We start from the raw sequence: 16075 nt of genomic DNA, 5'->3' as shown, positions 1-16075 counted from the left end.
GTATCGTCTCAAAAATAGTTTATTAACAATGTTCATGTTAGCCTTAGCTACAATACTTCCCGTTTACAAAGCATCATGACAATACGCTTAATATAAATCTGGATTCTTTATCCTTTCAAATACTTCCAGAGAAAGAAAGAAAAGCTGCACAACTGAGCTGAATCTGTTTCCAAAGCTGTGTGTGTGCTTACTTTAAAGACCAATGTTTTTCTCATGCATGCATCAACATCACAAGGACAACTTTTGATAAAAGTGCAACATTATCTGTTACAGCAGTATTGTTCATGCTCCTGGTGACACGTGTAACACTAGACCCTCTGCAGCTCGGAGAGGCTTTCATCAGAATGCTGCGCTTCCAGCTGTGAAAGCTATTCGACTATCTACTCCGACCTAATCCCCAGGAATTCCTTGACTTCATTAAGCTTGTGAACATCATACCACAACTATGAAACACATATCTTAAAATCCATGTTTTAATTGATAAAAAGCCTTTAAGAATCAGTTTCGCCTTGTTGGTGTGCTTGTTTACCACAATAAAGTAAAGCATAGAGCTAGAAAGATGTAAGGTAACAACATTAACATGGTGCTGTTTGTATGTTGTAGCTTCTCCACTTATTCAAATGTGCTTGGTTAGAATAAAGTGGCAGGTGGTTAGTTCTGTTGCCATTACTGGTTTTCTTGAAAGATCACATGCATGATCAAAGAAATCACACATTTCAACGTCCTCCCTCCTTTAGACGGGCAGCAACAAGTAACCGAGGGACATGAAGAGTACAGGAATGCGCTACAGAAGGAATGCCATAAGGAGTGTGAGCCTGAGGACAGTCACTGGGCTTTCCAGGTGTTGTATATCAAGCCGCTGTATTTCCAGCAAAAATATCTCAATGGAGTATTCTGAGAGGACCACGTGGACGGTCTATGACATGTCTTCAAAGGCTGCTTTAAGTACATTTCACAATATTCTATGTCTCTTTTTGACTTGAGGCATAACATATCAAACACCAACATAAATCAGGATATATATATACAGACGAATCAACCCAGTTGCACTAACTTTTTTTGGCAATAATACACAACTCTTAAACATCAGAGATAAACTTTATAGCTACAGATGAATGATTTTCCTTAAAGAGGATGCAAGTTATGTAATTTTCCTGTAATTCATTCGTGATGCACAAGGACATTTGTGTTACCTATCATATCAGGCAATATAATAAAGATTAGTCTGCATATATGGATTAATTCTAAATATATATTTTGTTATAAAGACTGAAAGCTTAGGAAACCTATGATACATGTTGCTGAATTGAGCCTGTGTGTAGCCATTCAAAGAACTAAGATGAGTGAAACATGATCCTTGTTGGCATGGCACCCTGGTCTATGCGGTCTGGGAGAGAACCACCAAAGGCACACCACAACAGAGAAGGCACCAGGCAAAAACAAACTCCTCACGGACCTGACTACACTCCTCTCAAACATTTAAAGAATGTCACTGGACTGGAAACATCCACACGCAAAGGCTAACAGCTTTTTAAACATTATTTCCAACACTCAGCTGACCCGACCAGCTCACAGAGTCCAAGGGCAGGCTCAATGGAACTGTAGCAGAGTGTAACTCAGTTGCCTGCTTTAAAACACACAATCCCTTGTTACGCCAGCCTTAGGCTTTTCCCTCTGTTTCAGCTTTGGCTTCTTTCTGTTTGTCCTAACAGTCATTGTGCATAGCTGGGTCATATTGGCCTGTTCTCACCCCCCCCCCCCCCCCCCAATCTAACTGCACAGATCAGCAATAGTTACAAACTACTTATCAAATCTTATATGTCATTATTATTTGTAATTATTCTCTTTATCCTAATTGAGCATGGCAAATGTTGAGGGAATGCAACAAAAATGACAAGCAACCCTTTGTTGTGCTCGATGAGGCGACAGCACTGAAAGCCTTACTTGTGGCTTTGCTCAAGTCTCCCAAATACAACACTGGCTACAGCACAATGGAGATACCCTCATCTGAAATGTTAGCTAAAAGCATGAGAAATAGATGGTGGTGTACAAACTTAAAAAAAAAAAGAAGGCACTAGCTCTTATGTTCAGAAGCATGACAGACTGGAGACATGAAGACTTTATACAGGCTAAGAGGGACACTGCTAAAGCTTGTGAAGAAAACAATGTCACTGCCTTGTTACATCAAAACAAAAAAGAAGTATGAACAATTTAAGTAAGAGTAAAGATAGATTTTGAAATAAAAAGCAAGCAAATCAAACTTTAAATATTCAATTCTAATCACTGTTGTAATATAGACAAAGTTCATTTCCTGTATTCAGTTGTAATGCGAGATACCGTACTAAGATGCCATTTAGTAAAAGGTAAGTCCTTTTTAAAAAAACAATTATGTTTTTTTTTTTTTTTTTTTTTTTTAAATGGGATTCTTTATTTCCTATCGGTCAGCTGATCTCCTGGTATCCGGTCTGCTCACAGCAGCGGGCAGCCGCGTCTCTTGGTGCGCTTTCGGACCTGCAGCGCTGCTCTAGTGGCCATCTCAAAAACTTCCCGCACGCCGTCCTTGGTCTTGGCGGAGCACTCCAAGTAGCCAAAAGCACCGATCCTGGTGATCATGTCCTTGCCTTCTTCTGCCTTCACTGGCTCCTGTGTGGGTAGAGCAGGGATAGTTAGAGACTATTACAAAACGTATCAATAGTCTTCAAATTAATCCTGATTAATCAACAGTTTTGGGGTAGTTACTCAAAAAAAGTCATGCCTTACTTTACTAAATTATTCATTGCTGAAAGTAATTAGTTACACAACTGACATTATTTATGAACTACTCTGTAACATCACCTGAGATGCACCATGAGTCAAATGACAAAGAAATATATAAAGTTCAACCTCATTTATGCCCAGATCCGCACACATCTTTAAACTAAGCACAATACTGTACAAGACCACTGCTCTTTCATTCATGTTTTCTTTGGCTCAGTTTCCATCGTGGCATAACCTTGGTCCAGGCAGCTTGCAAATGTTTTCCTGTCTGATGGCAGCCGTGGACGTTTGATTTATCTGTCCCCCCGCTATGCAGATAGTTGAAAAGTTATGCAAGTAACAAAATCATTTTGTGCTTAGTAACTGTAATGTAGTTTCACATTACATTACTGCCTTACAGATAAATGTATTCTGATTACAGTAACGCACATCACAGCATGTTTTTGTTCGATTTCAAATCGACTGACACCGTATAGTATAATCATATTTGTGATTACACATTCATCAGTACCTGAGAAAACATGCAAACAAAGCAGCCCCTTGAGCTTTATTAATGCAGTGCTGTCATCACTCTGAATGCCTGGTGTAGCTATATTTGTCGGGAAGTTTAAATGTTTTAGATAGAACTTTACAAATTGAACCTATTGAAATGTCTCCCACTTGTACCTGATCAACAGTTAATTGACCTTCAATGCTCTCCGTACCTGCTTCATCTTGGACAGCTCTCTCCGTGTGTGCTCATCGTTCCTCAGGTCCTTCTTGTTCCCCACAAGGATGATGGGAACATTGGGACAGAAGTGCTTAACCTCAGGCGACCACTTCTCAGGGATATTTTCTGTCCCGGGAGAGAGACAAGAAGTGAGCCGAAAACACAAGGTGGGGGGGATTGGGGCTATAAAAAGGGACAGGCGGTGCAGAGTCACAGAGCTTCTCATGATGGATTGCTCTGCAGACTGCCTAAGGCACCGATGTTTTTAGCTGCACTAATCCTACTTCTCATCAAGTCTATTAAGCGTTTAACAAACAGCTAAGCTGATATGAACTGCCTTGATTTAGTCAAGATAACAATAGGAGTATATCATGTATTTTATTTAGGTTTTCTGTTCTTTTGTTGTCCAAAAGACCACTGTATATCCGCAGTTCCTTACCTAAACTGTCGGGGCTGTCGATGGAGAAGCACATGAGGATGACGTCTGTGTCAGGGTAGGAGAGAGGCCTCAACCTGTCGTAGTCCTCTTGGCCTGCAGTATCCCACAGCGCCAACTCCACCTGGGAGAAAAGGAGTAAAACACTTTAAAAAGCAGTAGACTTACAAAAATACAAATATTTTACACATAAAAGTGGATTCATCTTGGTTTTACAGTGACTCTCCACACACAAAAATGTATCCAGCCACGATATCATTGGTGATCATGTTTCTTTTCTCATATTTGAAGAGCAGTGAATATTTTAAGTATGAGGTATGAACCTTGAGGCATTTGGTATGTCGTGTGTGTTTCTTTTCCAGCAGTCAATACTTCAAATACCAGCAGGTAAATGATGTGAGGACTGAATAACTCTGGACATGCAGCTTGCATTCTGATCATAACATCTGATTTGTATGAGTTACTCCAGCTGCGTTCCTTCTTTAGATATCTGCTTCCCCTCACCACTGCAGCTCTGACCTAATCAGCTTTATAAGGCCGTTATGTTCTCAGTGCTGTTCAGGGACTGTCCTCATCCCATCACACCACTGATTTATTCAATTAAGGAAAGTGGGAGATTAGCAAGCACCCAACCAGATACCTTCTGTCCCTGTAAGGGCATTAACAGCTGTTCTTCACTCTGTTCTCATACTGTCTCACAGTGGAAAATATTGTCCAAAGTTTGAAATACTGGAAATGGCTGAAGGACAATAGATTGTGGTGAGTGCACAGAGAGCGCAAGCATCAGTCTACGGTTCCAAAATAGAGGTTTGCAGAGGCAGCGGGTGGGAGCTGGCAGCACACTGTTGAGACATAGTCAGAGTTATGCTCCCACTTTTAAGCTGCCGAGGAAGAAAGGAAAGGGAAAAAAAGCAGCTATTTTTAGAGTCTGCTCAATCCACTGAAGGTGAGAGGATGAACATGTTTTTGTCCTTGAGGGGAGGATGCAAATGAAGGGTCTGCGAACACAAACTGAATCCAGCTGGGGAATCTCTCATGGGACGACCATCCTCTTTAAAGTTTGAGATGACACCCTCAAGAACGACGTCCACCATGGATCCCTAACTTTATATTTCCTGTCCAGAACACAACAGTTAACCCTTCCCCCCATCTAAGTGCGAACAGGACAGGAAATGAGAGACGTTTATCGGGCAGAAGGGTCCTGGTGAGAGGGGGGATTGCCAGCAGTCATCCCTGTTCCCTGTCTGAACAGGAAGCTGAGAAGTACAGTCATTTCCTGTTTTGCCCAGTGGTGATCCTGCAGCAGTGGTCGGATCAAGAGGACAAAAGCTCATAACAACTTCAAGCCATCTGTGGATCAGAATCCAACCCCGCTGACAAAACCCTTTGACTACGATTTTAGACATCAAACACTTCATGTTAATATCAGTGTGCTAAACTTGGATGATGAAAATCTAAGTTTCACTTCTGTCCCAAATTCAAAACATGCGGCTCACTATAGCCCACTACTCTGTAATATATACAATTGTGAATCAATGAACCTGATTTCAAAAACACAAAATGTAACTTACCATTTGCTAAACCCCTCCCCCATGCAGTGGTTGTCCAATCTGAGCTTTCTGCCCAGCTTTGGATATTTCTACGTTAAAGAGGTGTTCATTGGACTGGATTTGTAAAGATCTTTTACTTTTATATTTTAAAAGAGATATTGAACATTTTAAAATACAAAAAATAAATTAGAAATCTAACTTTAGCCAAACAATGGGGGATTTCCCTCATCATTATACATGGATCATAAACATGGTGAGGTCACTGCTTTACTTTCCTGAGACAAGCATCCTTGGTCTTTTAGTTCAATTTCATGTATGTAGCCAGCACCTTCATATTTATGACCTTATTTACAATATTCCTTTTGTAATGCTAATGGTAAATTAGGTTACAAACCTGTTTTCCGTCAACCTCGATGTCAGCGATGTAGTTCTCAAACACTGTCGGGACGTAGACTTCAGGAAACTGGTCTTTACTGAAAACGATAAGAAGACAGGTTTTCCCGCAAGCTCCATCACCGACAATCACCAGCTTTTTCCGGATGGCTGCCATCTCTGCTGGGAAACAAGAGAAGGGTGTTCACAAGAATTAGTCACAAACAGACATTCAAAAAAAGTGTTCTGTGTCAATTATCAAGAGTCCTACAAAGACAAAAACTACTTTTTTTGCCCTCTTGGGAGATTCCACTTGTTATGCTTTAGGAACAAGCCCAACAGTCGCACTGCAGATATTTAAATAATTTATAAAACATAACAGGAACATAATGTTGTACAAAACTTTTCCTGTCTCCAGGGGGACCGCTCTGACAGCTGACTGACAGTCCTGCCTCACCCCTGAGGGAGGGCTCTGGAGGACTACTTGGTGTCCTAGAGCAGACAAAACACAGCCCTGCTTCTGATCTCTACAGCTGCTTCTTCATGAATACTCTGATAGTAGACAATATCCTAGTCCTCTCAAAAAAAGAGCTCAACCTGCTGCACCTGCGTGTTCCAGTGCTAAACTGGAAATGCTTACATGAGGCTTACAGAGTTGTGGGTGTATGAACTACAAAAGAAAACATTTCCATGCAAGTATTTACCACGAAAAACAAAACCATTTCAAAACATAGGTGGATTTATGCTTTTGCCAGTTTCCAGTTTCCTGTGCACAAACTACAATCCATAAAAGCAGCAGAACCAGAAAACCTTTCTGTGACAACCCCAGATGAGAGGAATGGTTTGGTGGGTGCAGGCTGTGGGGCGGGGGGGGGGGGGGGGTGGGGGCGGTGAGGCAGCTGTGCAGCTGATGGATGAGCCGGAGCCCTGCTGCCTCGGAGCAGCTGTGCATGGATGGAGTCATTTGGATCCTCACCTCATCCACTTTCTGCCAGACGGTCTTTCCAGCAATCCTATTCACGAGGGCACCCACTTATCAGGGGAAATTAATTCTTCAGTGCTCCCGGCAAAACTTTTCGGCCCCAACGCCCACTTTTAATATCTGCTTCAATGCATAGCAACACCATAACTATTAGAGACAAATCATTAAGATCATCACAAAAACAGACTGAAATTAATTATCAAACTAATGCTTGGTTTCATTACAGATCAGGGGATTGGCAAAATCATCTAAGTTGCGTGCTAAAAAAAACAGGGCTGGGGGATAAAATGTGTATTTCAAACTACCTGCCAACATTTACATAGTCCTAACCAATCATCAGCCAGAGTTTATGTTGTAAAAGAAAAAGACAGCATATATTGCATGTATTCTATATAACTAATTGTTTGATATTTGTGGGGAAATGTGCATATTTGCTTTCTTGCAGAGATTTGAATGATAAGATTGAAACTACTTTAACATTTTAAAACATTTTAAAAGCTACCGCCAGCAGACAGTTAGCTTAGCTCGAAGAATGTGTGCTAAGCTAGGCCAAAACAGCTGTTCAATGAGAAAAAGGCCCATTTCCCAGAGCATCAAGTGTTATGATGTTGTGTTTTAACCAACCAACCAACAGTTTTGACAAGACCACCAAATGCACGTTTGTAACACTGGGACATATGTGTTGCTTTATTTATTTTACAATAAAATCAATCAAAAGATCATCTGATCACTTTATCTATTTTCCTTATAGCTGCAGCTCTTTTAAACTTTGTGTAATTAAATTGACTATCAGACTCTGGGGAATATAAAACAAGTTATTGTGTATGGATTTTAGTGCCAAAATAATAGAATAAGATATAACAGATCTGAAATAAAGGCTTATAAATATGTATATTCATAAATTATGTAAGAGTACAGTAGATACATTTTATGAACAAATGGCTTGAGTAAAGAAAAACAAAGGACACAAGGGAGGATATTGTTACCCGGCCATGTTTCCATGGATATTTAGACTTGGCATAACCCATGCTAAGATGTTGGATGTGTGGGCTTGTTTGACAGCTGTATTCAAATCTTGGTTGTATCCCTTCTTATGTGAACTCTGGTCGTGGTTTGTTATTGCCTTTCTGTTGCACAAAGGCCCACTCACTCTGGTGTAGCTATGCCAACAACTTATTTTAATTTGGCTGTTCTATCAAATATGTCCTACATGTTTAATATGTATTGAAATACAAAGCATTGGAAGAAAAGCCACTGAATACACTGTAAAAGACGGCCAAAAGTGATCACTTTAGATGCAGTTGCAAATGCTTCGACAATGAGACTACTTTACTGATTCCAGAGAAACTGCACAGTGGAGCTGCAATGATAAGTCAACTTATCAATGTTAATATTGTTACAAACTATTTTGACTATTGATTCATTGTTAGTTAGTAAGTTCATTTGTATGCCAAAATCCCCTTCAATATGAAGTGTTCTGCTTTTCACTGTTTTATATCATATCACACTTATATTCAAGTTTAGACGGACAAAACAACACATTTGAGGATGACCACTTGAACTTTGAAGAAAACAGCGATAGGCGTTTTTCACTAACTTCTTACACTTTATAGACGATAAAAGTGAACAGAAAGAAACCCTGCTGAAGCCCTTTTATTTCCCAGAGATTGTCTGCGCTAGATGATGAGTTCAAAACAAGACAAGTGGGAGATAGCAGCGCTGAGGCCTCAGAAGCTCACCCTGTGAAACAAAACAATCCATTTCCTGTTCTGGTCAGCCGGGAGGAGCTTTTGGCTGCAGTTCTGTTTGGACAGGCCCCTTCAGAGCGGGACACCGAGAGGGCTGCCAGAGGCAACGCAACACATGAAGTACACAAGCATGCTAAGCATCGCCACACACACACACACACACACACACACACACACACACACACACACACACACACACACACACACACACACACACACACACACACACACACACACACACACACACACACACACACACACACACACACACACACACACACACACACACACACACACACACACACACACACACACACACACACACACACACACACACACACACACACACACACACACACACACACACACACACACACACACACACACACACACACACACACACACACACAGTCTTGGTGCCCAACGGAGCCCCGCGCCCCCCTGAAATTCAAGGTCTTCTTTTTCATAATACATATTTATAGCCCTAACCCTAATCTATCTACTGTCAATGTTCACATTGCACATGTGCTCTTTTATTAAATAAACTAAACACTTTCATTTTAAGTTATGAGTTTAGTGTTTTTGACCCTAAGAAACACTGATGCATTAATCAATAACAATAATCCACAGCTCCTCTCTCTGCTCCAGAGGATTTTAAAAAACAAAGTATCCCAACAACACTGAGCTGCATGATGAGACGGACACTGGCGGGCTGTCGAGAGAGAGAGAGAGAGAGAGAGAGAGAGAGGAAAAGAGAGCGCTTCCGTTCATTTCTCCCGTGTTATTATCCAAAGTTAATGTAAACTTGAATAATGTACTTCATTTGAATGTAATAATTATGTTGGTTGTTGTTTGTGGAAGCTCCAGTGAATGAGCCTCATTAACTGAGTTGTAAACATCACTTTAAATGGAAGATCCCCATAGCCCCCACCCACCCACTCGATCAGATCGGCATCGGCCAATACTGATTCCGGCGATCGGCCCCAACATTGGTAATCGGAGCATCCCTCTCAGATACATTCAAAAACGGTGTCTAATTTCTGACTGATGCCCTTTATTTAAGTGCTAATGGATACAAATGACAGCAAAGGCTGAGGAGGAAGTTAAGGTGGTTGCTAATAGTAACCGATTACATGGTGCCGTCATCCAGTTAAAGTCTGTTCAACACGTTAGAGCCAGTATTCATCTTCTTCACCATCCTGATGCAATCACAACATGTGAATGGGCCCCTCTGATCTGCAGCTAGTATCAGCTGACTGACCTTTGACCTCCACACTTCTGGATAAAAGCTACGGTGTAACTAGCGATTTACCACTCTAACGAAAGCGGTGACAGAGCAGAAAAGGTTCAACATGATTCTTTTGGCTCTACATAACCATTACTCAGATCAGGGTGCAGACACTTTCATTTACCTGTCAGAGTGACTTTACACAACACAACTGAGATTTATCCAGAGGAACAAAAATGCTCTCTCATATTTATAAAGTCTTCAATCATGCAGAGGTTGAATGATGACCAACTATTTACAGCGAGACAGCAGGAACACTGTGTTTGCATGTTAAAAGATCAGAAGAGAGACTGTATGCAAAGATAACATAATAACACTGACGAATATGTTGTTTTAACACAGGTCCGATTAAATCCCTACATGATGCAAGCAGTTCTACCAAGAACTGATTTTCCTTTTCCCTATTGTTCCATTCAAATACAAGAATGAAGAGGTACAACTTTTAAATTTCTTCTATCTCATGTATCTCTTCTCCGGACTAAATTGAGATTATGATTGCTCAAACAGGGCTGGCTAAACAGGTGGCACACCTCAATGACATAATTTAGATGAGTAGTTTTTGGAAATAGGATTATTTGCTTTCTTGAGTTACGTGAGAAGATCGATACCAGTCTCGAGTCTGTACTATAAATATGAAGCTACCCACAGCAGCATGTTAGCTTGGTTTAGCATTGAAAGAGAGACTATAGGCTGGCTTTGTCCAAAATCTGCCCACCAGAACCTCTTAAATTAACTACTTAATGTAGTGCTTGTTCAATCCAAACTACCAAAACAAAGATGGAAAAATAACACGTTGTGATATTAGGAGAGGTCGGGGGTTGTTACGTCAACAAGTTCTGACACAATTTGACACTTAATCATAATCATAATAGTCAGAAAACTGAATATCAATTACCAACCATTTTGATCATTTTTGTTCATCAGTAAAGCTTGCCTGGCATTAGCTTCCTTATCTATAGCAATTTGTTGTTTTGTTTTCTAAAACATTTTAAAACTGTAATGCTTTAAGGATTTTAAATGGTTGGTCTGACAAATAAAGTAAACTCAAGATAAATGTTTCCTTATATTTGGATGTTTGATTCACTTAAAGGTGGGGTAGGTCATTTTGGAGAAACCAGCTCGAGTGCGCTAGAATTTGAAAATACACAACCGGAGAAAATCTGCGAATTCCTTACAGAGCCCCTCCTCCAACACACACGAACGCGCACATGACCAATGAGGGCACGAGATAAGTTTGTGCACAGATGGAAGGCTGACAGGCAGGTAGGCCATCCAGTTATTTTAGCCGGGCCGGCTAAAATGATTGGTCGTGCTTTTTAAAGTACTACGGCTTGCACAGATTACATTTTTGCTATGTTTTCTTTGTCAAAGCTCTTAAGATATTCATTGCTATCGGGATGTTAAGAGCATTCCATGGAATATAACAAAAAGTGTATCTCGAGCCGGTCAAACTTACCTACGCCACCTTTAACAGTTATCCAAAGAAAAGTTCATATTGAAAATAATGAGATCAATAAGTAGGTGAACATAAACAAATATTATAACAATAACTGATGGATGCCGTTGCAGTATGTGTGAGTAAGCCAATAAGCAATATAGCAGAAAAAGTGTAAAGTTAAAACTTTAAGACTCATAAAACTTGATCCAAAAAACAACGATAGCAGCCTTAAACATAGGAAAGCAAATGTCTTCATACAACTATTTTTACTGGGTAACACTTTCTCTAAGGAGGTTTGCTGAGGCTTAAAGCAGACAACAGGAGTTATGCAACGAGCTGAGCAGTTGGCACGGAGCAGAGCGTGACTGTAGGTAGAGCTGCCTTTCAATCCTTATACGAGTTTTAATTAAAACACAATGTTGAATGTAGACACACATCCAACCAATAAACAAGTTCTTCCTGCATAATGACTTTTTTCGTTCTGTGGTCCGGCAAACATTACAAAAAATGAGTCAAAGTGTGATTATGTTGGTCTTCCGACATGATTCCCAGGCCTGCATCTCTTTCTTATACACTACACTGGACTCAGTAAGATCAGATAAGACCATTGAAGAATTATATCCTAGATTTTTGCCATTACAAAAGAGTTAGCATATTATAGGCTTCATAACAAACAGAGGAATAAAGCCAAGGCTGGATATCAACTGTGGGTCAGTATGACAGATAAACATTTGCCCAGAGATCACAAGTCCAACCTAAATATCTATTGGACAAGATCAAACGCTAAACTTAACTTCACTATGAAAGTGACGTTTAAAGTACTTTAGGGATGTGATTTTTACAGCAAAGCCTCCATGTTTGGCGACTAAACTACTTCTCATTTCTAGGAAGTTAGTTGTTTTTTCAATAAATACAAGCTAACATACTGTTTTGGCATTTTAAAACAGAGGGAAACATTTGGATATGAAGGGTCGTCAGATCTCTGTGAATCTTTCTACCTGAGATATGGGCCAAAGTTCATAAGCTGGCAAAGGTTGTGGCTGACACAGAGCAGACAGCCTGTGACTCAGTCTGCCTGCACCACCTTTAACCAGGGTGTTACACATCTTATCTGACTGAAGCTGACATCAGATCACATGCAGGATCAGACGTTGGGTGGTTACTCAAAAAACATATCTCACAAGAAAGCTACAGGCTGTTTAAGATCAGGCTTTTATGGGTAAGATGCAGAGATTCCTGGGTAAGACTTGTACTTAAGTGCATCAAATTGAAATGGGAGTCTGTTACACAACAGCAAGAGTTTATACAGAGGATCAGGTCAGCCTCTTACATTCTTTGGGCGTTTTGTTACAAACACACCAGCTCCACTGTTCCACTGAGTAATGCCTTTACTGGTACACCCATGGAAATTACAGAATGTCCCACAAGTCAAACCACGAAATAAAACCATGTAGGAATTCTGCCTTAAGGCCTCCTGAGGACACTAACCAAGGCTTTTTATCCATGTCTATGTCAATGATATATTCGACAATAAAAAAAAATTGAAGCAATGTTCAATGTTTACGATTGGACATTTTAAAATGAATGACTAGCAACCTGGTTACGTTTACAGCATGGGCCCAGCAGCAATTTATAAATAAACTGAAAGAAGGTACTCCTGCCTGTAAAGCCTATTGAGGAAGTAGGGCAAGACAGGAGGGTTGAGTCAGCCTGGAGCGTGTTATCCAAAGTCAAAAACAAGAGGCAGAGGACACACCGCTGTGAGAGAAATGACACCTCATGACTCACTTTCTGTTCAATAGCCGAGGACATTAGCAGACATACCAGTTCTGGTTGTTCCTCCAGGGACATCAGGCAGTTACTTTCTATTTTAATTCAACAAACATTTGATCTATAATGTCAAGATTTGTTTATATTTAAATGACCATCCAGGACAATGACACATTACATTTGAAGACATCAATTTGTACTGTAAAATTAAGATTTATATTGTTCACCAATTTCTTAAATTTTTAGGGCTGCAACTATATTTATTTGAGTTAAATCAAAGTCTTTACAAATGTTGACAATCACAATTTCCCATGGCCCATTTCAAAATATTCAAATATCTTGTTTTCGTCTGACTTTGAGCCCATAACCCAGACATATGATATATTTACTAAAGTTAAATATAAAATAAGCAGCAAAGATTAATATCTAAGAAAGTGGAACCAGAGACTAATAGCAGTTTTCGCCTGATGAAATTATTTAAACTTCCATTACTGAAACACTGGCATTCCTAATTGAATTGATTTCTTAAAAACTACGTTTTTCCATCAACATATGTCTGCAAGTGTATTCACAATATTTAAGCATTGAGGCCACATGTTGGTTACTTGTCAAATGCATTTGAACATGTTCAAAAGAATGAGGACAATATATTGTCATCTTTCATGAATGGTACATTTAACAACCATTTTCTTTCACCTACTTTCCTCCCAAACATATTCAAGGTTGAATAATCATCCTTTTGGACATTTGTCTATGTTGTATCATCTTGTTCCAGCACTACATTAGAGCCTATATGACATGTATACCTAGTGAAATGCCCAAACCCATGACTCCAAATTTGTAATGGCTGCACCAATGGACATATTTTGTTGAGCATCATTGTATTCACATTTCACGTGAAAGAAGCCTGACATATCTGTGACTGTGCCATGTCAACTAACATTTCAAATAAAGAAGTTAGGATTTGGACAACGCTTGGCTGCACACCATGAGTTTATTATGACTGACTAGCGGCTCAGTGGGGGTTAAGAGGTTAAGATACTTGTAAGCCAACTTGGTTGTTTCAGCCTAAATAACTCACCAGATTGAACTCTCCACATATTCGGTTGTGTGTGCAAATCATTGTACGCAGTTAAAACAACGCCCTCTAAGAGTTGTGAGTGTTAAGGATGAAGAAATTAAGTGATCCCGGGATTAGAAATGGCTCATTAGGAGGTTTGCATGCGGAGTGTCGTATTGAGGTCGCAGCAAGTACCAACATCATCTCGGCCTTGACTTTAAAACTAATAACAACGAAGCTATCAACAGTTGTCCAGAAATACCCTGCCCTCAAACTCACACTGGATATCATTTTTAATGTATGTGGGATTTAACTACTACCTGAGCAGAGAAAAAGACGATGTCAGGCAAGCCACCACCTTGTTCTCTCACCAAAGTAAGTGAGAGATAATTAAACTGTCGACTTGAGTCAAACAACAACATTTAGGCAAAATAAGCTACAGATTCCGTTTCATAATTACCTGTTAGCAGCCGGAAGAGAAGTTTTTATAAATGTTAATCCGTGCTTTTCTCTGGGTCGTGGCACACACATACACACACTGTATGCTTGCTGCAGTATTCGCACATTGTAAAGACGAGTAGAGAACCTCCCTCCCACCCACCCGAGCGAGAACCAAGGCCAGGCTAATTGACGAGTGATTCCGTTTAGGACTTTCAAAATAAAAAAGGCATGTTGTCGAAGTGAAGTTGTTCAAAAATATCTAGTTAATACGACGATAACAACAACAACAACACAAACAATGATACAAATAATTAAAAATAATAATAGCATTGTAATAATAATAATAATAATAATAATAATAGTAAGAATGCATAACAGTACAATAAACAATACAAACTATTTAAGTAGGAATACAAATATTGAAAGTAATATTAATAACAACAAAAATAAAATAATTAAAAATATTATTATTATTATAATAAAAATAAAAATAAACAAGTGGTTCATTGTCTCAAATGTTTTCAATTACTTGCAAATGTGTACCACTAAAGTACTAGGTCCCTGTTTTTTACGATACACAATCTTGTGTTCTAATATTATTTCCTATGGTGCATTTACTAAATAGTAGACAAGTAGGAAAATGGTTGTATAACTAGTATAGTATACTGAGTCCCAATAGTAATATAATGTGTGTACATAAGCCAATACTGTACAAATGTTTTCAATCAACTGCCAAACTAGAGACACAGAAGGTTTCTCATTTCTCTAATTCCCCTCCTCGACTCCCCTCCTCGACTCCTATCCTCGTGTCTTAGTCCTGCCCACAGGAGATGCGAGCGGAGGAGTCGAGGAGGGGAACCGAGGAGAGAGGAGGGGGAGCAGCAGGCGGTTAGAGAATTGAGAAACCTTCACAGTTGCACTGACATCATTGGTTGATTATGTAATTGTTGGTTTTTAAAGAATATAAATAATTATTTTGCTTGGTACACTCATATTCTAACACCTTTTGTTCTCCTGACGTGAAAATACATTTTACACTATTATTTTGAAGATTTCTGCCTGAATTTCCGGTGTTGTTATGGTTACCACTGAATGAATTGACGGAACTACTGCAGGCTCCGGAGTCCCATGTCCCTCCTCCCCTCCCCGGGCAAAGATGACATCATCCGTAGTACAAGATGACTCGTGCAACAGGAGGGTTAGACGTGGATCTCTGAAAACAAATTAAAAACCCATTAACTTTACATCTGAACTGTCAGCTGCTTCAGGCTGTGAGGTGTGTCTTTGTGTCAAATAGTATGTGTTATTTAGCACAATAGTGCCTCTAAGTTAGGGTCAGTATTTATACTCTACTTTATGCTTCTACTCCGCAAGGGAAATAGCCTACTGTAACCTACTGTAGGAGTCTAGCCTGCTACAGTCTGCAGTGCAGCAAAAAATGGCACTATATACCAGCTGAGGTTCTTCTTCAACAAAAAAAAACAGTAAATATCTTAATGTTTAACAATTCCGAATAGGAAAAAT

General features: G+C 39.7%; 1 protein-coding gene across 2 annotated transcripts; it reads right to left on the bottom strand.

Annotated features, from left to right (window-relative positions):
• Nucleotide 1: 1 nt before the first annotated feature.
• LOC307038595 (rho-related GTP-binding protein RhoC) lies at nt 2–14701 on the bottom strand. 2 transcript variants are annotated; one of them, XM_079680107.1, is made up of 5 exons: nt 14571–14701; nt 5847–6007; nt 3906–4026; nt 3462–3592; nt 2–2643 (listed from the first exon to the last, which is right to left on the bottom strand). In XM_079680107.1, exons 2-5 carry the CDS (start codon nt 6000–6002, stop codon nt 2470–2472), a joined length of 582 nt encoding a protein of 193 aa, XP_079536233.1. In that variant the 5' UTR covers nt 6003–6007; nt 14571–14701; the 3' UTR covers nt 2–2469. The 2 variants fall into 2 exon arrangements, with proteins under 2 accessions (XP_079536233.1, XP_079536234.1); XM_079680108.1 differs by having other exon boundaries at nt 5847–6004.
• Between the last annotated feature and the right edge of the window lie 1374 nt (nt 14702–16075).

Source organism: Notothenia rossii (genome assembly GCF_949606895.1).
Source record: "Notothenia rossii genome assembly, chromosome: 5".
NCBI lineage: Eukaryota > Metazoa > Chordata > Actinopteri > Perciformes > Nototheniidae > Notothenia > Notothenia rossii.
Note: the sequence above shows the minus strand (reverse complement) of the source record. Positions and strands in the feature narration are given on the sequence as shown.